Source organism: Peromyscus leucopus, chromosome 1, assembly GCF_004664715.2.
Source record: "Peromyscus leucopus breed LL Stock chromosome 1, UCI_PerLeu_2.1, whole genome shotgun sequence".
NCBI lineage: Eukaryota > Metazoa > Chordata > Mammalia > Rodentia > Cricetidae > Peromyscus > Peromyscus leucopus.
The window spans coordinates 30,364,622-30,386,907 of NC_051063.1; the positions used below are offsets into that span (position 1 = coordinate 30,364,622).

The 22,286-nt window shown below is 44.9% G+C and overlaps 1 protein-coding gene across 4 annotated transcripts in view; it reads right to left on the reverse strand.

Moving 5' to 3' along the window:
• Window positions 1-1,581: 1,581 nt before the first annotated feature.
• Window positions 1,582-22,286, reverse strand: part of Tdrd1 (tudor domain containing 1) — a 41,665-nt gene continuing 20,960 nt past the window's right edge. For 3 of the 4 annotated variants that reach the window (XM_037205901.1, XM_028875153.2, XM_037205898.1), the window contains exons 15-26: window positions 21,567-21,809; window positions 21,081-21,218; window positions 18,046-18,156; window positions 17,334-17,504; window positions 14,900-15,172; window positions 11,801-11,920; window positions 10,162-10,278; window positions 7,186-7,353; window positions 5,752-5,979; window positions 5,170-5,216; window positions 4,999-5,091; window positions 1,582-2,209 (exon numbers count right to left, since the gene is read on the reverse strand). In XM_037205901.1, the coding sequence (XP_037061796.1) occupies window positions 4,999-5,091; window positions 5,170-5,216; window positions 5,752-5,979; window positions 7,186-7,353; window positions 10,162-10,278; window positions 11,801-11,920; window positions 14,900-15,172; window positions 17,334-17,504; window positions 18,046-18,156; window positions 21,081-21,218; window positions 21,567-21,809 (1,709 nt within the window). In that variant the 3' untranslated portion in view covers window positions 1,582-2,209. The remainder of the gene's footprint in view (window positions 2,210-4,998; window positions 5,092-5,169; window positions 5,217-5,751; window positions 5,980-7,185; window positions 7,354-10,161; window positions 10,279-11,800; window positions 11,921-14,899; window positions 15,173-17,333; window positions 17,505-18,045; window positions 18,157-21,080; window positions 21,219-21,566; window positions 21,810-22,286) is intronic. The other variant, XM_037205900.1, reaches the window with a different exon arrangement.

The window sequence follows — 22,286 nt, forward strand, 5'->3', positions numbered from 1 at the left end:
GAGTCTGCCAACACTGTCAGCACTCAACGGCCAGCTCTTCCACCACAGGGGCACTACTTCTCGGCTGTGGCCATCTCTCCACATCACCGGATCATCCACTCGCTTTCAGTTCTCACAAGTGTCTCAAGGACAGACAGCTGTACACCTTGGACAGGGATACACCCGACTTTAACAAGCTCTAGTGGCTCTCATGCCCTGGAAGGTTCTCACCAGAGGGGTGAGCACTGTTACCACCACAAAGTTTTAACATTTTTGGCATCACCTGAAGGTCAGAGTTAAAGGCAAGTTCTGGGAAACTCAGGATGGGCAGCTACAGTCCTGCCTGGAGCCAGTTTTAGGATGTATGAAAGCCGTGGCTTCCCTGGAGAAGATGACTGGAAAGTCTATACACGATAACTTCAACCATGTGAAAAACTATGAGCTAATGCCTGCCTCTGTCCAGCTTGCCCAGCAGGGCATTGTACCTACTGCTGGTCCCACCTGCCCAAGTCAGGCAGGTATGCTGCTGATGAGCCCAGAAATAGAGAGAGCAAGATGCTTCCAGTGGGCAGGCTCACAAGAACTTCAGTCCTGTCAGGAATTTGGTAGTAGACTCCAGATCAGTTGTTCTCAACCTTCCTAACGCTGTGACCCCTGGAATACAATTTCTCCTGTTGTGGTGACCCTCAACCATATTATTTTTGTTGCTACTTTCTAACTATAATTTTGCTACTGCTATGAATCATAAATATGTTCTCTTAGGCAACCCCTGTGAAAGGGTCATTTAACCCCCTCAAAGGGGTCTTGACCCACAGGTTGAGAACTGCTGCTCTAGATGACTCTAGATAGGATTCATAGTATATAGAGAGCAAAATTTCAAGAGTATTAATCACGTCCACTCCCAATTTTGAGCCTTTGACAATTCTAAGCAGCGACAGAAAAAGAACCCCGAGAAAACAAAGTGCGTATGACTACCTCTCCTATACGAGGCAGTCCTTTAGTCCCCAAACAGGCCTCTTCCCTGGGGTCTAGACACTTGTCAGGCCTGTGTCCAGAAGGCCACCTGTTGATGGGGACATGGTCTCTGTTCTAGTGCCCTCAGCAACGTTTTCACATGAAGGAAAGTTCTAGTTGACGGAAGAGCTGACACACACTGCCAGTAAGTAAAGAAAACAGGAAAAACAAGCCCGCTCACACCAGCTCTACCCGTCGACTGAGCTGGCGATGTCGTCTTAGGTTGCCACAGTCTGATAGGAAACCGTGGACAATTGCAACAGAAACCATGGGGCCGTCAGGAAGGTGTTGACTCACCATTCTGCACATGGGTGAGTTTAGGAAAATCTCATCATGTGAAATGAGAAAATAAATGTGCTCTCAGTTTTTGAATTTAAATTGATAATTGATTACTGAATTTGTGTCTCAGAAAATAGTAAATTATTTCTAGAGCAGAAGTCCAAATGGCTACAAACTAGTCAGCAAACCGCAGAAGGGCACATGGAGAGCAGGAGCAGTGGTGGAGCTCGTGAGCACACTCCACAGCCAAGACGGGAAGGGCGTATGTCCTTGGAACAAGCCGCAAGCCACACAATGGGAGCACACAACTCAGAAGCAAAGGAACAAACAGCATTTATTGGGGAAGAGGCAGAGGATGACAGGAGTCTCACTGGCAAACGTCTGAAGGTGCAGACAACGCTGAAGCCATCTATCCACCAACCAGACCTACCCGATGCTACCACCGCCTGACTTTCTTCAACACTTTCACACAGCAGGAGATGCCAGAGCTGGGGCTGGAGCTCACAGGTAGAGCGCTTGCCTAGCACATGCGAGGCTCTAGCTTCCATCCTCAGTGGAGCGAACACACACAGACTTAGTAGAAGGCACCTCACACACTAGTCTCCCCGTAAACCGAGAAAGCATCAAACTGTGCGGCCCATGCTGGCCATGAACTTAAGGTCTTCTTGCCTCATCCCCTCAAGGCTGGGATTACAGGTATGCACCATCACGCCTGGCTATTCTATGAATCTCTCATGTGAGATTCATGTATTTTGTGGAAAGAACTGGGGGTGGGGGGTGGGGGAACCAACCCAACAGAACAAGTACAGGTGGAGAGAGCTGAGGTCACTAAGGGAGAGGAGGAAACAGTTCAGTAAACAAAACAGAAGGCGGTTCTCTCTCGTCTAGCTTTTGCTGTTTCTTCCTCCCGAGTGCTCATTTCCCAGAGACGCTGCTTCTGAAAGAGAAGAATCCATCATCATTATGGTTTATGTAAAAAGCACTGTGGTTCACAAGTTTTAAGTACAAGCACACCAAGCACCTGAACTGCATTACGTAAATTTAGAGTACACCTGTCAGACAAAACACTAAACACCACAACAGTGTTTAACTTTTACAGATATTGGCATTAATCAGAGAAAACTATACTCCTTCACAAACATACAATGCAGCCATCGGAGCTCTTTCCAAATATAAAAACAAATTATGTATTACTTATCTCTTTAAAAAACATATTAGCACTCCTATTTAGGAAATTTAAAATTGAGTAACACCTTTTTATGTAATTATATAATAATTTGTAGACAGGGTCTTGTTAGACCAAGGTGCCCTAACACTCACAACCACCTTGCCTCAGGTCCCCATGGCTGGCATTATAGGCATACCTGACTCATAATCATTAAAAACAATAACAAAACAAGGTATTAGAGTCTTAGGTTTTTATTTATTTATTTATTTATTTATTTATTTATTTATTTATTTATTTATTTATTTTTAAGACAGGGTCTCTCTGTGTAGCTTTGGTGCCTATCCTGGATCTTGCCCTGTATACCAAGCTGGCCTCGAACTCACAGAGATTCACCTGCCTCTGCCTCCCTGAGTGTTGGGATTAAAGGTGTGCGCCACCACTACCCAGCAGAGTCTCAAAATTTTAAACACATTTCTCTACTTGTAGGAGGATTAGGGTGAGAATAAATAGTCAACTGTATTTTCCATCAAAATGAGAACAAAACGTATGATCCCTGATGTTACCTCCTAACTCCATGCTCTGCAGATCTGGACTAACCCAGGAAGAGGCTATAGCCCAGCGCACACACACACACTGCAGCCAGAGACGGCTCCTCACCTTAAGCTCCAAGACCCAGTTTGCAGTGTGTGTGCATGCACACCACAACCTCTGCTTCCTCATCGAACAAAAGACTGACTCTACTGTGTGTGTGTGTGTGTGGGGGGTATACAAGTGTGTGCAGGTGTGTGGGGGGTGGGTCCGTGCACATTGTGTCCACAGGTATAGAGTTTAGTGGGTAGCCTCCCATGTCATTCTCCAGGTGCTGGGGGATGTCTTTCTGTATGCTGTGAATATATGCTGTTCCCATTGGTTAATAAATAAGCTGCTCTGGCCTACGGCAAGGCAGCTTAGAGGCAGGCAGGAAATCCAAGGAGAGAGACAGGAAAGAAAAAGGCGGGGTGAGAGAGACGCCAGCCTGCCACACAAGGAACAACATGCCAGCAGACCAATAAGCCATGGAACACATGGCAAAAGACAGATTAATAGAAATGGGTTAATTTAAGATATAAGAGCTAGCTAGTGAGAGGCCTGCCATAGACTATACAGTTTGTAAATAATATTAACCCTCTGAGTATTTTATAAGCATCTGTGGGACCACAGGGCTGGGCGGGACCAGAGGAACCTGACTACATCCAGGCTCTTGTCCACCTGTTTTCCTCTGAAGCCAGAGGCCCTCAGTGGTCTGGCACTGACCAAGTCGGTGAGGCTGGTGGCCATGGAGCAGCGGCCATGGAGCAGCGGCAGCCATGCAGCAGCGGCCACCTCTGCCTCCGCAGTGCTGGGACTCTAACAGCACACACTGCCTGGCTTGTTCTCTGCACTTCTGCTTCCTGTAGGTGACCTGAGGACAGCATGTGTCATGTAAACGAGGTGCAGCCCAGTGTAAAGTGCTATGCTGTGTACTGGCGTGGGGTGTGGGGGTGGGGGAGCGGGACAGGGGACTAGTGTATGCTCTAAATCAAGCTTTTAAGGTACTCGGCCCTCTAATTTCCTAGACACAATTAAAAATACTAGTTTTTTCTGAAATTGTGTAAGAGCATTCTCAGGATCTTTCTAAAGAACGCTCACTGCACAGACCAACAGACAAAAGCACAAATGAGTTCAGCGTGATTAAATGGATGTGTTTGGTGCTGGGCCAACTCCAGAAGCTCGTGTCACTCACTGCAGGTTCTTGTCTATCTGCTTAAAATCACCACTAAAGTCGATTTTAAGTTCAAGCACACAAACCAGAAATCAAGTTTATGAAGACATTAAATCGTGACAGTGAGAACTGATGCTCTTGGCATCTGGCTTAGAGCTCAACTGTGCTTCCTCAAGAAGAAACACAGAGGACCCCAGAGAGCCACTGCGGTGGCCTCCAAGGGCTCCGCCAGCGCTGCTCTTAGGCCAACAGAAGGCCAGGGTAAGTAAGAAGCGCAGTTTCTTTTTGACCACAAGTTCCAGCTGGCTGCTGGCTATCGAGTACTTCCTAGTGGCCCTGCTACAGCGGGATCCAGACAGTGGGAAGGGTGTGTGCAGGGGTCGGAAGGGTGCTGGAAAGGAGCCAGAGCACATTCCTTCCACAGTGCAGTGGCATGGTCTGCTCCATCGGGACACGGGCTGGAGAGGGCACCTGCTTCCCGTTCTTCTCCAGCCTTCCCCCGGTAATGCTAACGCACTGCAGCGGAGTCCCGGGGAGGCCGGACACAGTCTGAGTCTAAGCTTCAGGCCGTGCCTCTCTAGGTGCTGATCACGTGAGCAACTTCAAAGTCAGACAGTAAGGAAAGGCTCCACACGTGGAGCCCGAGTCAGGTGCGTTAGGAGCGCTGAGGAAAATCGTCAGAGCAAGAACACCGGAGCAAACCAGGTCAGGCACCCCAAAGCAGCACGGCCTCACAGGTCCCAGCTCCATCCTGGCAGCATGGCTGCAGGCATTCTATGTATGGGCAATCACGGAAGGGGCAGAACATGAAACTTACTTAGCTTTTCAGCAGATTTTTCATCTCTATAAATTTATTTTGGTTGGTTGGATTGTTTAAGAGGAAGAGAAGAATCTGTTCATGTTTTTCAATCTACAGATGAAAAGGAAACAGTTAATTGACTTTCTCACAAGGTTAGGAGTGCGGCTCCAAGGGAGGGACTGTACCCACCTGTTTCTGTAACTCCGTGCAGCAGCAGTCCGTGCTGCGTGTTGTTTCTAAAAGCAAACAAGCAAAGCCAGCCACTGGGTCACATCAACGAGGAAACAGCAGTCCCAGACCTCAGCCAGCCTGCCCCTGTCTGTGTCTGTGACCAACGTCAACTCCACACAGGACCCTCCCACTCAGCTGTGTTCTGGACTCTAGAGACCAACACTCCCCTCTGAAGAGGGGGTCTTCTGTGGTATGGGACCCCTTTAGGGTGGGGGTGGATCTGCCAAATGCAGATCTCATGGGGTGCCCGGAAGACTCAATCTCAAAAGCACAAGGAATTCTCCTGTTGATGAGGCTCAAGGGGAACTGGAAGGAAGTGAGGCACAGCGTGTGACCACTCCAACACTCCGGGTCCTGACTCCTGCAGCAACCCTGTCACTGACCTTAGGTCAGGCTGAACTGCTGCAGGAGTGCAGAGCAGGGGGAGCGGGTGGAGGGGACTAAAGCCATGAGGAGTGAGACCATCAGGACAACTCAAGCCAACCACGTGGGCCATGCACGCACGAATCTGCATGTTGTTTACTGCATTTGAGAAGGTACCTAGAGGTGAGGCACATTTCCTTTTGGATGTGAGGTTTTCTGCCATGCTGCACATCAGCAGCTTCTCAGCTATGTTGACCACACCATTCTCAGAACACTTTTCAACTGACACTGTGTGGACATTCTGGGAAACCCCCTTCACAGAAAGGACCACGCTCTGATTCAGCATGGTGTTCTTCAGCACTTCCATCACTAACTGCGGACAGCTTCCATTCAATTCCATCAGCCCTGGGAAGAGTAAACGTTGTACTTAGAAGCCAAATCATCTTTCTTCCAGATTGTTTTTATGTGTATGAATGCTTTGCCTGCACTCATGTGTACTGTGTGTGCCTGGTGCCCATGGCACTCAGAAGGTGTTGGCTCCCGGAACTGGAGTTACAAATGGTTGCCAGCCACTGTGTACATGCAGGAAATGGACTCGGGTGATATTAACCACTGACCCACCTCTTCGGCCCACAGGTATCTTCTTCAAAGACCATATCTAGGTAAGTTATCGAACAGTAAGATAGCAAGCAGCGTGGCTGCCGGCTTCAGCTGGTGCTAAGTGTGCTGTATGGCACCAAGCACACAGACAGACACAATCTTGCCTCCACGTTCACACACAGTATAGAAACCAAGCATGCTCCGAGCAGTCAGTGGTCACTGTCTGTGAGGAAAGCTGTGTGAAGGGCACAGTCACAGGACAGGGCCACCTTAAGCATTCTAATTTGCTCTACACAAGTTCCAACTCAACAGCAGAGCACAGGCTGCTTTAGGAGCACAGTGAGGGGGAGGCTAGAATGCTACTGTGAACATGCCTGGTCCCACAGGGACCCCCTGGGTTCACATCCTGTCACTTGCCTCTAGAGCTTCCCAATAGGGGGCAACACAACCCAAACCTGGGCACTCTGAAGGAAAGTTCCCCTCAAACAGAAGGACACACAGAATATGGTTTTCACTAGAATTAAAGAATAAAAGATACAAACTTTCTTTAAACACTGCTGCTGAGAAGTTACTTAGTGCCAGGCAAGCTTAAGATAATTTAGCTTGGGACCCCACTTGTAACACACATAACTCCCTCTCTTCAAGTACTGCACTTTGCAGCCTAATTCTTTCACCTGTATGTACTGTGTACACATGTTCTCAGTAACCAACTCTTCCTTCTCTTGAACCTCACAAAAGGAGGCCCGCACAATAACCGGAGCCCTTGAGGGGTCTCACTCATGTGGTCCACTGTTATCTTAACAGTGCTTCCCTCCATAACCTGCACTTTGGCTTGCTCCAAATAAAGTTCCCTTGAGTGTTCTGCAAATCAGTGTGAGACCTGAATCCCCAGCCCAGACCCTGACCACCAGTAACAATCGATATAAACCATTTGATTCAGACTTAGAGTTATAAAATATAAAGATCAAAAGTTCCACAGACACAAATCTGGAAAGCAACACAACTGTGTACCTTCAAGTGAGCATCTAATGATCTGGAAGGGGAGTTCCAGGTGGCCGGGAAGGATTGGCTGAACTCTGGAGAGAGGCAGGGTTTCGATGTTTCCATAATCTGCGTAGAGTACTTTCACGTCGGAGTCTGACATTTCCAGAACAATGGCCCGGTACCAGAGGTCATCACCTGAGAACACAGGGATCTTGGCCCAGCAGTCACAGTCCAGAGCCCTTCCTATCCCGTGAGGTGGCTCTATCTATGACACTTACAAGCTGACACCGAGGCATCTAAACTAGAGTCCAGATTTTTCCTATGTTCCTTCCAAATCCCTCTATGGAGACTCAGAAAGAACAAGGAACATGAGAAGACAATGCCATTCGCAGGGCTGGACAACACGTACAAATGCAAGAAGCTCATGGCCCAGGGAGCTCACGCAAAGCTGGCTGTGAGGAAGCCGAGCCATGTCACATGTGCCCTTCAGGCCTAGCCTCCAGGGCCCAGGCAGGTGAGGAGGGGGAATGAGGACAGGGCTAAAGAGCAGCTGTTCAAGACCTCTGGACAGACTTTTACATAGAGCACCTAATTTCCAATTCACCGAAGAGAACGGTTTAACTTCACAAAGTTCCTTCTCCAAAGGGACTACAGACTGGGGAGTGTGAGGCTGAGGAGAGGAGGAAGTTTACCAAAGACACAGTCCAATGTATATTCCATGCCACACAAGGGATCAAGCCTGCACTTGAAGGCCACAAGTGGGTAAGTTCTGTTGTGTATAAACTTCCAAATAACTCTTGGGTACCCCATATTAGCCATGCGGAAAAATGGTTCAAGAAAGCCTCTCGTGTGACAGAGAAGGCCAACGCCAACCAAACAGGACCTGGGGGAAGCAGAGGCACAGGAGGAAGGGTACAGTCACATCCGAAGGATGGCACAGTGGTGAAGACGGGACACTCCATCCTCAAAAACACAAGCACACCCAAGAAAACAGAAGAGCTAGTGAAGCTCAAGTGTGACATCAAAACCTCGGTAGGGAAAGTGAGGGATAGAGAACTCCTGAAAACGAGAACAGAGATGGAGGCAAACACGTCCAGCAGAGTCCATGTCAAGCAGTGGAAGACTTGGAAGTTCCTCAACAGAACAGAAAAGCAAAGAATGAATAAAAAAGCATGAGTTCTGTTTGGGCATTTTCCCCTGAAGCATTTCCAGACCTAGAGCCGACTTATGAGTGGGAAGAAAGCCACCCTGTGAACTCACAGTCCAATCTGCAAACCACAGGATCAAGAGAACAGGCAAGGTCCTGACCACAAAAGGTTATGTTCAGATTTTGGAGACCCTGTCTATCTTGTGATCAGAAATACCAATAGCTAACACACACAAAATGTTCAGGGAAAATGGCTTTGTTGTTGGATATTTGTACACTGTGTGAAGATGTACTGCTGTGGTTGATGTAATAAAAAGGTGAACAGCCAATAGCTAGGCAGTAGGTATAAGTGGGACTTCCGGCCAGAGAAAGAACTCTGGGAAGAAGAAACACAGAGTCCCTGCCAGACTCAAAGGAAGCAGGATGGGCAGTACGTCCAGAGATGAGGTAATGCCATGTGGCAGAATGTAATTAGTATACAATGGCGAAGAGCTATTTGAGAACAAGCCTAAGCCAAAGCCAAGCTTTCATAATCAATAAGTTTCTGTGTCATTATTTGTAGGTTGGCAGTCCCGACTACATGGCTTATAACCCAAATTCTATATCCAGGCAAGTTATCAACACCAGGGCGGGCTCTTCCCAACTCAGGAATTTTACCTCACACGCAGCACCTTTCCTTGGCTTCTGAAGGACAGAGAGAGCTGAGACTGGAGTAGATTCAAGATAGGCAAGGTCAAGTGAAGAAAGGAGGGGAGGAAGGAGGAAATCCAGCTAACACAGCCAAACAGGGCAGGAAGAGACAGAGGCTGTGTTCAAACCGTGCTTAACATGAGGGCAAAGGATAAACCCCAGGCTAGCCCAGGTTTGGAGGACAAGCAGTCTAGACTAAGATTATGGTAAGACTCGACGACATCCATGCAGCTGTCACCGAGGGGACTTAACACCAACGTGGAGGAGTGGAGCAGTGAAAGCACACAACATCAACAGCAACAACCTGGAGCCACAGCGCACTGCAGGGGAGGGGTCTCCAGTGCCCATGAGGCCTCAAAGTCATGAAACAGTCTGATACCCCAAGCCACACCTTAACTTCCACTGGGGTGAAGATGAGGGCAAGTTCAGATCCAGATGCCATACAACAGTCAAACAAGACAGAAGTGACGTCACTAAGATGGCAGAGGAGGTTCCCAGCATATGACCATCATTCCCATGCTCCATTAATAGTCTGCTGGCATCTATGGACAAAGGGGACTTTATTCGACCTCTGAGACCCAGGCAGAGAGTCCCATGAAAGATTCCCTTACCTTGGTCTTGGCTATGATTAGAAGCAACCAACCTAGTCTCCCTGGGTACCTGTTGTAGACCTGCTTGGCTACCATCCTGCCAACAGCCCCACCTGCCCAGGGAGCAGTGGGAACTATGCCCACCCACACCCCCATGGCACCTCTGTGCTCTGGCTCTACTTCCAGAAATAAATCCAAACATTCACAGCACATGTTATGTATATTAGCAATGCAATGTGTTTGCATTAAATGTTACACAAGCCTATCCCTTGAGGTAGTCTAATTCTCCTTCTGACCCATTCACATGCAAAGCTCCACACATATGGAAGATTGTGCATCAGTGACCCACCATAATACAGCATTGGTACTTGGAGCTGATTAACTGCGTATACCTATACCCTTACCTAATATACAAAATGGAAAAGCAGATGACCCAACATATAATTAAAGTCACAATTTTGTCTTTAATTTGTCTAACCAAATGAAATATGTATTGAAGGTACAGAATCTATTTCATCTCACATAAAGGTTAACAACTAATATCTTCCTACAGTATTTCACTTATAGGAATGTTACTTGTGTATCTGGCACAGCATGCTTCTCCCGTCCGTGGTCTGTAGGATGGCTGGCCTTTCTGAGCATTACAGTGTTCTAACAATTCTGCCGTTAACACACACAGCTTTTCTTGATTTTCTGAAATACAAGCAATCTTCAGTGTGAGACAATTTCCAGTGTTAAACAGTAGAACAGTATTCTGTTAAACAGTTAAACAGTAACAGTATTCAAATAATCCCAAGCCTAGGCAGCCACTATTAAATATACACTGTTTTAAAAACAAATATACTCACTACTGGTCGCCTAATGCAGAAAGATTTGAACTGAGGGCTATGAGAGTATCTATTTCCTAATGAGGGTGGTTCTACTAGTGTACTCACTTCTATGAAAATTTACTGACTCTATTTTACTATTTTCATTTTACATTTGTTTATAACGGGGATGCTATGGCACCTCTGTGGAGATGGGCTCTAGGGACAGGTTGGATTATGAGGACTGCCACCAACAAGAGGGGGCTCTCATCAGCTCTAAGTAGTCTTTCTGTTCAGAGACAAATGTTTCACAATAGAGCCCAGTCTTGAACGAAGTAGGTATAAGACTGGTTTTGCCATTTCTCTTCCTGTTTGATGGAAGCTTATAATCAAGTACTCTTTGAAGTGTATGAGACCATCTTTGTAGCACTAGAGAGCCAGGGGGGCACTACATACAGCGGGCACTGCATACAGCGGGCAGTATCTCCTCGTGTCTACTCTGGGTGTTTTAACAATGAAAGAAATGAAGTTTGCTTCAAATTGTCAACCCAGGAATTGTGCTGCTAGCAATTATTGCTCTTAAACTTTTCCAAAACCACAAACTATCACCTTTGGTCTGTGTAAGTGAAAAGCAGATGCTCAGGGCTGTTTGTGGCAATCTATGGTTCGGATGAACTGGAGTAATATTTGGCATCACTTTATTTTTTTATAACATATTGAAAAGTATACAGTCATAAAAGTGCTGCTTGACTTGAGTATTGAGAAATTTTCTTAAGTCAATCTACCTAAAAGTAATCTATATAGAATAAAAAGCTGATGAAATCAGCATATGGATTAAGTCACAACTTTGCCTTCTCAATTTTTCTAATCAAATGAAATATGCATTGAAGATACCAAAATCTGTATCATCTCACATAAAAGATAACACACTAATATTTCCCTATATTTCACTTAGAAGAACTTTACTCATATTTAGCACACCATGCTTCTCCAATCTGTGGTCTGTAGGACTATACAGATGCAGAATACAGACATGCAAATAATAATTTTCAATTAACAAAACTATAATTATTAATTGATTACTAAGTTTTTTAATATATTGGAAATAGTTCTGGTTGAAGCTCACTTTTATGACTCAAGGCTAGCTTAGTAAATATAATTCAATATAGATAATATATGTTTTAAATAAAGTTACATAGAAATTCAGGACATTTCTTTGTTCTAGGAAGCTATAGATTATACAAAACCCAGGCTGCTGAGTAAGTGGCTGAATACAGGGCATATCCTTTGTGTTGTTAAAACTAGGCTTCAGGGTTACAATTCTTTAGAAGCCTCTTCTCCTCTTTACCAAGGACTTGCTCTGGACAGCTCAAAAGCAGAGGGACAGGTCAGTGAGTATGGCTCCTCACCTGGCATTTCACTGGGGATGGCGTAAAACAAGTTAGGGTTTATGATTTCTAGTACGTTTGCTGGCACAGTCTTGTTAAGTGGTAATTCTATTGTCTTCCACTGCTCTGCTGAAGGGATGGCTGAAAACATACGAGGTACAGATCTTGCAATTAAACATATACAATTTATTCTTTCCCCCATTTATTCATTCAATAAAATTGTTCATCAAAAGCTGATTATCAACATCTCAGAGTTCCCAAGATGAGACATCTTTTTCACAAATGGATTTACTCAATTCTGAGAGTATGTGCACATTATAAAGTTATTCAATAACAAGGATCTGAGTTAATACCCTCCTGCAGAATATTTCTAAAGTATAATTAATGCAATTCTTCTAATTATTCAAATTTTAAGTGATACCTTAAATACCTTCTGTATGATGTTTATCTAACAACTAAATTTAAAATGAATGTTTGTTTAAAAAAAAAATCCTACTATTCTAGAGAGGTTTAACTAAGGCGAGAAGACCCACAGTGGAGGTGGTACCATCCAACTGACTGAACATGAAAGTACAGCAGCCAGTGAGCTGAGCACCAGCCTTCCTCTCTGCTTCCTGACTGTGGTCACAAAGTGGCCAGCCACCTAATACTCCTGCTGGGATCCTTCCCCACCATGCTCAGATGGCACCTCCTCGAATCGAGAGCCTTTTTGTCAGGTGTACAGCTGCAGTGATTAAAAAAAAAAAAAGTAAACAACAAACAGGAGAACTGAAGCCCTCGCCTGCTCCTGGGTCAGCAGAGTGAGTACTGTGAACTGACTGCTTATTCAAAGATCCTGCAGTTTCAATACATCCCTATCAAACTCCAAATGCATTCTTCATAGAACTAGAAAAAACAATCTAGTACATCTATGGACACACAAAGATTCCAAAACAGAGGAAGCACTGATTAAAGTATCTCAATTACCTCAATACCTGATGTTAAATCATACCACACAACCATGGCAATACACCAGCTCAGTTCTGGTACAAAACAGATGGCAGACCAATGGAAGAGGATCCCACACAAAACCACAGCACAGCCAACCAGTCTTTGACAAAGGTGCTAAAAACACAGAGCGGAGAAAAGACAGAGGGGAAAGGTGGAGACCAGAGCAGAAAGAGCAAGCTAGATCCCTCATCCTGCATTAACTAAACTCAAGAGGGACAGATCTTGAGATCCCAAAGTCTGTAACAGCCAGGGAAAAACAGGACAGACCTTTACAGCCCTAGGCCAGGACTCAGGTGGCACAGTGGGTAATCCCAAGCTCTGACAAGTGCCACTGCACAGGATTCGTAGCTTTCTGCACAGAAAGGCCACCAACCAGCAGAATGCAACCACAGCCTCCTGTGTGTGTGTGTGTGTGTGTGTGTGTGTGTGTATGGGGGGGGCTTAACTCTTCATCTGACAGGGGTTAATATCTAGAAGCCATAAAAATTCCAAAAATTAAATGCTCAAATACCCAAATCATCCGATCAACATATAGCCAGTGACCTGAACAGATGGTTCTCAAAGAAGTTCACATGGTCAACAGCTGTATTTATAATTTCTAGTTAACTTTATTAAAAAACTAGAAATTAAACACACGCGCGCGCACACGCGCGCACGGACACACACAAATTAACCAGACCCAATGTCTTTGCATCTCAGTGAATCTCTGTACTTCAGCATGGCTGATCTGAAGCTGTGGGTTACAAAAAAGTTCTAGGAAGTGTAAAGCCAACTTTTGCCAGTTCCAACTATCATGGAGTTTTCATTTTTGATGGTAGCACATAAAAATATATACTATAGTAAAAGTGTAAAATTCAACATGAAACTTTTTTTAAATGACCAAGATCCTTAGTAGTAGAGGGAATGCAAATTCAAACTGTTTTAAGGAGACATCTTGACTAGTCAGAAAACCACCACCTCCTCTACCTCCTCCTCCACCACCTCCACCACCACCTCCTCTACCTCCTCCTCTACCTCCTCCACCACCACCAGGTTGTGAATTTAGGTGGGGGAGCAGGAGGTGTCGGAGAGAGGGAGGGGAGAGGTAGAAATGATGTAAATATAGTACTCATGTATGAAATTTTCAAAAAATAATAAAATTAATTAAAAAACCAAATTTAAGATTATTTCAAGATCTTCAAGAAAACAAAGAACAAATACTGGTGACATGGGGAAAGGAACACTTATTCACAGCCACCGTGGAAATCCCATGGAGGTGCTTCAAAAGCACCTGCTACACCTCAGCACAGCACACTGGGTGCTACCCAGGGACACAGTTGGCACAGCACAAGATGCCTGGAACACTGTCAGACCAACCCAGGTACTCAGGACAGACATGGACCCAGCCTAGATGGCCACTAACAGTTGGATGACACATAAAATTTGGTACATACACAATGGAATTTTATTTAGTTAGCTATAGAGAAAAGTGAAATTATATCGTATGCATGTGGATGTACATATGTGCAACACAAACAGGAGCTGTGAGTGAGGAGGAACAGGTCTGAAGAGGGGAGAACAGCAGAAGGGTCAGGGAAAGAGTATCCTCACCACACTTTGTCTCTCAGGTAGAGTCTAGACCCCCGAGCTTCACACACACACACACACACACACACACACACACACACACACACACACACACACACACGAAAAAGCAGAAGAGAGGTATGGTGGTGCACACCTTTAATCCCAGCACTTAGGAAGCAAAGGCAGTAGGATCTCTGTGAGTTCAAGGTCAGCCTGGTCTACATAGTGAATTCTGGGACAGCCTGGACTAGTGAAAGTCTGTCTAGAGCTCATAACTGTCTGTAACTCGTTCCAGGGTTTCTGACTGTCACACAGACATACATGCAGGCAAAACACCAATGAACATAAAAATAAATTATATATTGAGGAACTAACTGTGGAGGAGAGACAACCAGTGGAGAGTGAGGAGAGATGGGAGACTGCAGGAGTGGGCAAGTAAGAACAAGGTACAATGTGACGTATGAAAACCTCAGTGACACCTCCTGCTGCATGCTATAACTAAAACATTAAAGAGCAGAGCAAACATTAACACAAATTTAAACCCAGACAGTTTCAAGGTCTCACCTTGCACCACCTGGGTGTCCATCTGGTTATGTTCATTAGCAAGTCTGCAAATCGAAGAGTCCTTCTGTGGTGAACCACACTTTGAAACCAAATGTTCTGTGATGAGAACATCACTAATTATTTTAGGATAGGGAGTGGAAAGATCAGTGAGTTCAACTCCCACCCCCTTCTCGGTGATTTCCACAACTCTGGCTTGGAGTTTGAGCCCCACAACACATGCTTGAAATCTTGCTGTAGCTTCTTTTGTCCAATGCTTGTTTTTGGGCTGTATATCTGGGAATTAAGAACAAGAACATTAAAGAAAATCCTATGAATGAGGTGAGCTTAGGGCAGCAGGTGAGACTAAGTTCTTATATTCAATCAGAATGTAAGATTCTCAAAATTTATGCAGATGTGGTTAAAGGAAATTACATCTTTCAAACCCAAGTCACAGATACTACAGCTAACACAGAGTTAGGATGCTAAGGTCAACTCTCCCCAGGGAGATCTGGAGCTGCCATTACTGTCTTAGATGACAGCGCAATGTTGTGACCAACGAGAAGCTACCAACTGGTGAGGGAACCTCTGCAGAGTCTCCAATGGCTTGTTCACTTTTATTTTGAGACTGGGCCTCTCGACCTTGCCCAGGCTCATCTTGAACTCTTGGGTTCAAGTAGTCCTCTCACTTAGCCCCTCATCAGCTGAGCCTGGAGGTCAGTGACGGTGCCACTGGCTTTTCATTCTCATCCTTTTTCCTTAGACATGATTTCCAGCCATGAATGTGCATCTCAAATTACTCACAGCACTTGTTAAAACACAGATTTGAGGGCTCACTCCAGAGTTTCTCATTTAAGTCTGGACTGGGAACTATATCAAAATTTTAAAAACAAGTTCCCTTGTTTGATGCTGCTGGTCTGGGGGCTACATTTTAAAAGATACAATGGCATGGAACACGAGATCTATATGATGGCTCCACATGTAAAAGTGCTTGCCACGCAAGCCTGAGCATTTGAAGCTGATTCTCCATTCTCAAAATGGAAGGAGTGAACGGAATCGCAAAAGTCCTCTTATCTCCACATGTATACCCATGGCACGTAACTGCCTGCACGAGCACATCATATGTATATGCATATACACATATTCTTAACAACAGCAACCTAAAGCATACCTACTGCACAGGATTAACAGATCGTGTGATGTTAAGTGTCTCCTCACAGCAGAACAGTCAGTAAGACAGACGGACAAAACAAAGACCTAAAAACATCTGTGCTTCCCAACATAGCCACAAGAGTTTGGTTGGCATCACCATCCACAGAAATAGCCAGTGGTGGCGCACACCTATAATCCCAGCACTCATGAGGCAGAGGCAGGCGGCTCTGAGTTCTAGGACAACCAGGGCTACACAAAGAAACTCTGTCTCCAAAAACAAACAAATGACAGCAACCAAAACCTTCCAGAGAAACCGGGGTTTCAGAGCTCAAGTCCTGTGCTTACAATTCCTGGGCTGCAGCAAGTCTCCCAAGTGCTGAGCAGCTGACTGCCGGCAGGCTCTGTGCCAGGCTGCCCCATGACTGGCGACTGTGAATGGAAAACACAGCTGCAAACACACACACACTCCTTTCAATGTTTGCATGCACGGTGACACATGCTTGTCATTCCAGCAGTGGGGAGGCAAGGCAAGAAGACTCAGTAGTGCCAGGTTCGACTACACAGAGACCATGTCACAACAAAACAGACAACAACAAAACGCACTCAAGAGGAAGCATTCCTATGACAATTATTACAGGCGTATTGCCGAGCCTTGCTAGAGTCTTTACAGTTTTTCTCTGTGCTTTGAGACTATTTTCTCAGATAGGAAATGGATGGGCAGTTTAAATAATTTGCCTTGCCTTCTCAGCAGAGCTGGGTCCAGAGTCCCTCTCTGCACTGTGAGGCTGCCATGTCCCTCACACTTTTTCCTTCACGCGCTCCACAGGTGCTCGTCTTCCTGTCACAGGTGTCTACACCGCATCTTAACAGCAGCAGGGGGACAGCCAACACCTGGTCACAACTTCAGTCCCAAACATTGTCCCAGTGCTAATCCACACAGTCACCATCCTGACATGGGTCATGTGACCACCCACCCTCTACTGTTGGCTCTGTAAGTGATGGGCCTGGGATGAGTCTCCTTGCAGCTGGACCAGGTTGCTTTAGACTAAATTATTAGAAGTCAATGCCAGAATGTCTGAGTAGCTGAGGTTCTCAGAGTCCTACAAAGCCCTTCAAGACAGTCCTCAGTTTTCACTCCCAGAACTAGGGAAATGTTTCTCCACATCAAACTGAGTATTTTGGCCAAAACACTAAGTTTCTACATTTTGTAGTGTGAGGTGGGATTTTCTAGCTCACTTGGAAGGCCAGCGTGGCCTTAGTAACTGAGGGCTATACACGGTTGGTTTGCCAAGGAGTCGACACCCACCTACGAGCCAGCACTGCATCCCTTGAAACGGAAGGAGTAGGAACGCTGGCGAGATGGCCCGGAGCTGGTCTGTGGTGACTTCCTCAATGTTGCCATAATCCACGAAGCGCACTCTGACATTGCCACTCGGCAGGATCTCCTTGACCAGAGCCCGGTACCAGTTGCCGTCACCTGGAAGAGCACAGTCTCTGACGTTTTCCTCTTAGAAAGCGTGCTGTGTGTGACACAGCTGGTAAGTCTGCTTGCTTCTATAGATTGTAACTTTAGTTTTTCTTCAAAACTTCCTAGACCCAGAATTCCCAAGATTCATTTTTAGAATATCTGCCAATCCTTTTTACAGCCCTGAGACCCGACATCTGACAAAAACCAAAGACTTCATCCATACTCTATCCAATAAACACCAAGTGGGAAACGATCCTGACGTTCTTACTGCTCAGGAGTCGGATGCTTTGGCCATCATTTGGTAAAACAACAAATGGTAAAAGCCTTGTGATAAACTGCTTTTCACACCTGACCACTCGAGTGTGGAAGGATGCAGTGCTAAGGCAAGACTTCCTCACTCAGGACTCCTTACGGCAAGGCATCTTAAGAGCCCTTTAACTGTGATAATGGAAACGTGTGCTTCGACACAGGAGGAAACATGCACCAGCACAAGGTCCAAATGCTAGGAACCAAAAGGTCTGCAGTCACTGACACCAACTCTTAAACTTACCTGCAAAAAATGCACAGCAAGGCCGTCCTACCTCTGCCTTGAAGCCATTCGGCAGCTTCTGTGCACAATATTCGGCTAAGGATTTATTCAAATCATCAAGCTTCTTTAAGGCTGAAAACACAATACACAGAATGTATACTGTTAAACAGAGATTTTTCTTTAATGTCAGAGAACATTTTCATCATGAAAATCTCAAGTACATCCCAAAACTGGTAACTACAACAAATGTTGTTCCTTTCACAAAAATTCTAAGCCAATATAACAATATTCAGTTAAATTCTTAATAAACTGGAAACCAATGACTTCTTGGCACAATGGCACAAGCTCAGAGGCACCATAGTGTGCCATTCTACAAGCTTTGAGCATAGAGAGGAGACCTTATACAAACCCATAAAGTTAATATTGTCCTGAAAATGTAAACATAATAACTAAATGCACAGCACAGTTAGTGGGCATCTAGAGGCCTGATGGAATTCTGTAGGGAAATACACAGTGCACTACACTGAGAGAAAAGTCAGAGCCTCTCAAATGTAGCACCACAGAAAACCACAAGCAGCTGACAATCACCTACTGGGGAGCAGAGGCAAGGCGAGAATCAGGCAGGAGAGTGAGCCACTGAGGAGAAACAATGAAGACACAGAGAATTGCATCTAAAGGAAAGGGACCCAAGCAGCTACAGAAACCCGAGACAAGCAAATGCCTCTGAATTATAGCAAAGGCTATCACAGAAGTAGACATTCTAGTCAGGGAGCATCTTCCACTTTCAAGTGAGCAAGGATGCACTGTGGAGAAGGATGGAGCAGCACTCAGGGCACTGGAGTCTCCTGGCTACCTTCCTGAAGGACACAAGGGCTCTCAAAAAGCACACGAGTCCACTAACCTATCCCTGTGATTGTAATTTATTCCAAGAATATGCTTTCAGGGTTGGAGAGATGGCTCAGTGGTTAAGAGTGCCAACTGTGCTCCCAGAGGACCCAAGTTTAGTTCACAGCACCCACATTGTATCTCATAACGATCTGTAACTCCAGTTCCCTCTTATGGTCCACACTGGCACTGCATGCATGTGGTACACACACGTATGCAGGCAAACATCACAGACATTTTAAAAAGAGCAGTCTCAAGTAAAATCAGAATATAAGGACTGTAACCTCTATCAACACCTGTAAGCGAGGATAAGACCACACAAATGGAAACAATGTAGCTATGTAAAACAATAGCGCCAAGACAGCATTATCCTGGACCTTCTCTTAGGACAGGAAAAGGTCACCTGCTGGGAACCTGACACAACCAGTGCTGCTCTCCCAGACTCACCACAGACGCTCGGTGAGGGACACAGAGCTCTCCACACCATCTATGCAAATACCAAGTCTGTAACCTAACAACCTATTAACAAAGAAATATGAGACTGGGCGGTGGTGGCGCACGCCTTTAATCCCAGCACTCAGGAGGCAGAGCCAGGCGGATCTCTGTGAGTTCAAGGCCAACCTGGTCTACAGAGTGAGATCCAGAACAGGCACCAAAACCACACGGAAAAACCCTGTCTCAAAAAACAAAACAAACAAAAAGAAATATGTGAACTGGTATCTAAGATACTGAGAAAGATAAAGAGTACAGTTATGTGCATAAATACACAGCTGCATACATATCAGGCTGCTTCTGCAAAAGAACTGCAGCCCATGAGAAGACAGATGGGGTGTTGTTTCCCACTATACACTCTGTTACTCCTGAATTTTGTACTATATACTTGGAAGTCCACCTATGCAAACAAATAAAAAGGAAATTTAAAGTTTTGACTCTTAATTCTACTTATTCTTATTTTATATGTAAGAGTGTTTTGCCTGTGTGTACGTATACCATGTGACTGCCTGGTGCCAAAATGGAGCTCAGGAGAGGGCGTCAGATTCCCTGCAACTGGAGTCTCAGATGGTTGTCAACTGCTATATGGCTGCTAAGAACTGAACCTGGGTCCTCTGCAGAAGCAGTCGGTGTCTTAACCATCAAGCCATCTCTCTAATACCCAGGGTTCTGTTCTATATGAAATAGTAGCCCCCCTCCCAAGTGATTCTAAATGAAGAAATTATGTATCTCAGAACTTGAGTTCGACAAAGACTTAGATATCAAGTCTAATGTATTATTTTGGCAGAAAAAAATCAGTGAGTTTTAGAAAAGTAAACTCCATGATGCTCATTCATCAGAACAGCTCAAATGAAACAGAAAATACAACGTATGAGGATGTGGGGTGAATAGAAACCTCCAAGTGACAGCTGTCAGAATTATGGGAAACTGATTCAAGATGAAAAGATGGCTAGCACTGATGACTCCACAGAAATGCATGATGACTCCACAGAAATGCATGATGACTCCACAGAAACACACTGATGAGCAGAGGTAAGTGCTCACATTACCATCATTTCAAAGGTGGCCACGTGCCACAAAATAGAATTAGAGACTGCTGTACACTCATACAATGGAATATTATGCAACAATAAAAGAACACGTTCCAATTACTTGTTAACAACATGTGAAGAAATAGTAACCAAGGCAAAGCTGAAAATACATTATTACATTGGTTTTGTTTCATGTTGAGGTTCACAAATCAGGAAAAATCAATCTATGCAGGAACCCACTTCCCTCTGAAGGAGAAAGAATGTATAAGGAAAAGAAAAGGAGTGCAGGAAACTTCTGGGATGTTGAGTAACATTGTCTTTGTTGATGAGCCATCTACCAGGCTGACCTGTGACCTTTACACTGCACTCCTGTTACAGCATTTGGTCTCCATGAATGTAACAGTCGATGGGATTAACAAATACATTTAATTTCCAACAATGATGTCAGGAGACATGCTATGAAATCTAAAATGGTTTAAGCACACAGAGTAGGGGCCCTAAGAAAGAATAAAAGCAAACTAAGTGCAATCAAGTTTTTTGTGGAAATTCCTGCTTGCCTGCTTAGAGTGCTTTTATCATTCAATAATACACTCTTCACAAGTTACCTACTGATGCACTATAGAAAAAAATAAATAAGAGCCAACTTACCATCATCTTTAAGAAAGTGGCAATAGAACTCCCCAGGACTGTACATCATGCAGACCATCACATCCACTGTTTCATCAACGCTGAACTCAACCCATGTCCACTCCAACGGCTCAACTCTTTCTTCTATGGCCAAGGGAACTGTGAAAACAACTGAACGTTTTGCAAAAAGAGGAGACAGAGTTGAGGTAGGGGAGCTGTCACTGGCAGAGCTGTGGAGGAATCTGGAAAAACTGATATTTTGGTGAATTTATAGGAAAGTGAATCCCAAAAGTCAGGATTTCAATGAACCTTGTCACTTGAGTGAACATCACACATTTCTGATGAATCAAACTTTTGACACGAATCTCTGATTACACACCTGGAATGTATTTACGTGACCGCTCAACTGAAAAGGCACTCCAACATCAGTTCTCCTGAAACCCTGGCCCACATACTCTCGGAGCTGTGGGATCCAGCCTGGTGCTGCTTGCTGGACAGCCTACTTACCGTTGGCTGTGTGCACGCTGCCGCTGGTGTCTGCCACTGTCTCCGGTTCCTCAACAGCAAAGCCTGAGTCTATGAGCGCTTTAGAAGCACTGACGTGAGGTGTCACCGACTTGTCCACAAGCTCCACCAGGGACCTGGTCCCCAGCGTGCCCACCACTCTCACGGCGACCATCTTGTTCTGCACAATCTTTTTCATGAGACAAATCGCTTCTGGAGTCCAAATTCCTAATGATGGCTTCACTCCTAACAAATAATTGTTAAAAGGACGTTAAAATAATCCCTAAACCAAGCATTTTTACACTTAACTTCATTTCCTCTAAGTTAAATCTATGTCAAACATTGGAACCAAAACGTCCCATCAGAGCAAGATTTCATAAACATGAAAAATAGCAGAATTAAAAATGCTTCTGTACCTTAATGTAAAAAAAAAAAATCTTAACTCCATCCATAGAAAATGTCCCAAATCTACAGAGAAAGAAAGATTAGCCATGCCTGGTAACAGGCTGTCCTGTAAAACATGAGATCTCAGGGTGTGATGGAAATGCCCTCAGACAGATCCTGGTTAGCAGTGTTCAACTCACTTAAGTTGACAAAGAAACAAACTAGTGAATTTTATACCTAAAAAAAAGGATTCCTACAGAGTCTAAATTACAACCCAATAAAGCAATTAAGGTAATTATAAAGATATAAAACACCCCAGGAAAAAATACTGGCTTTACA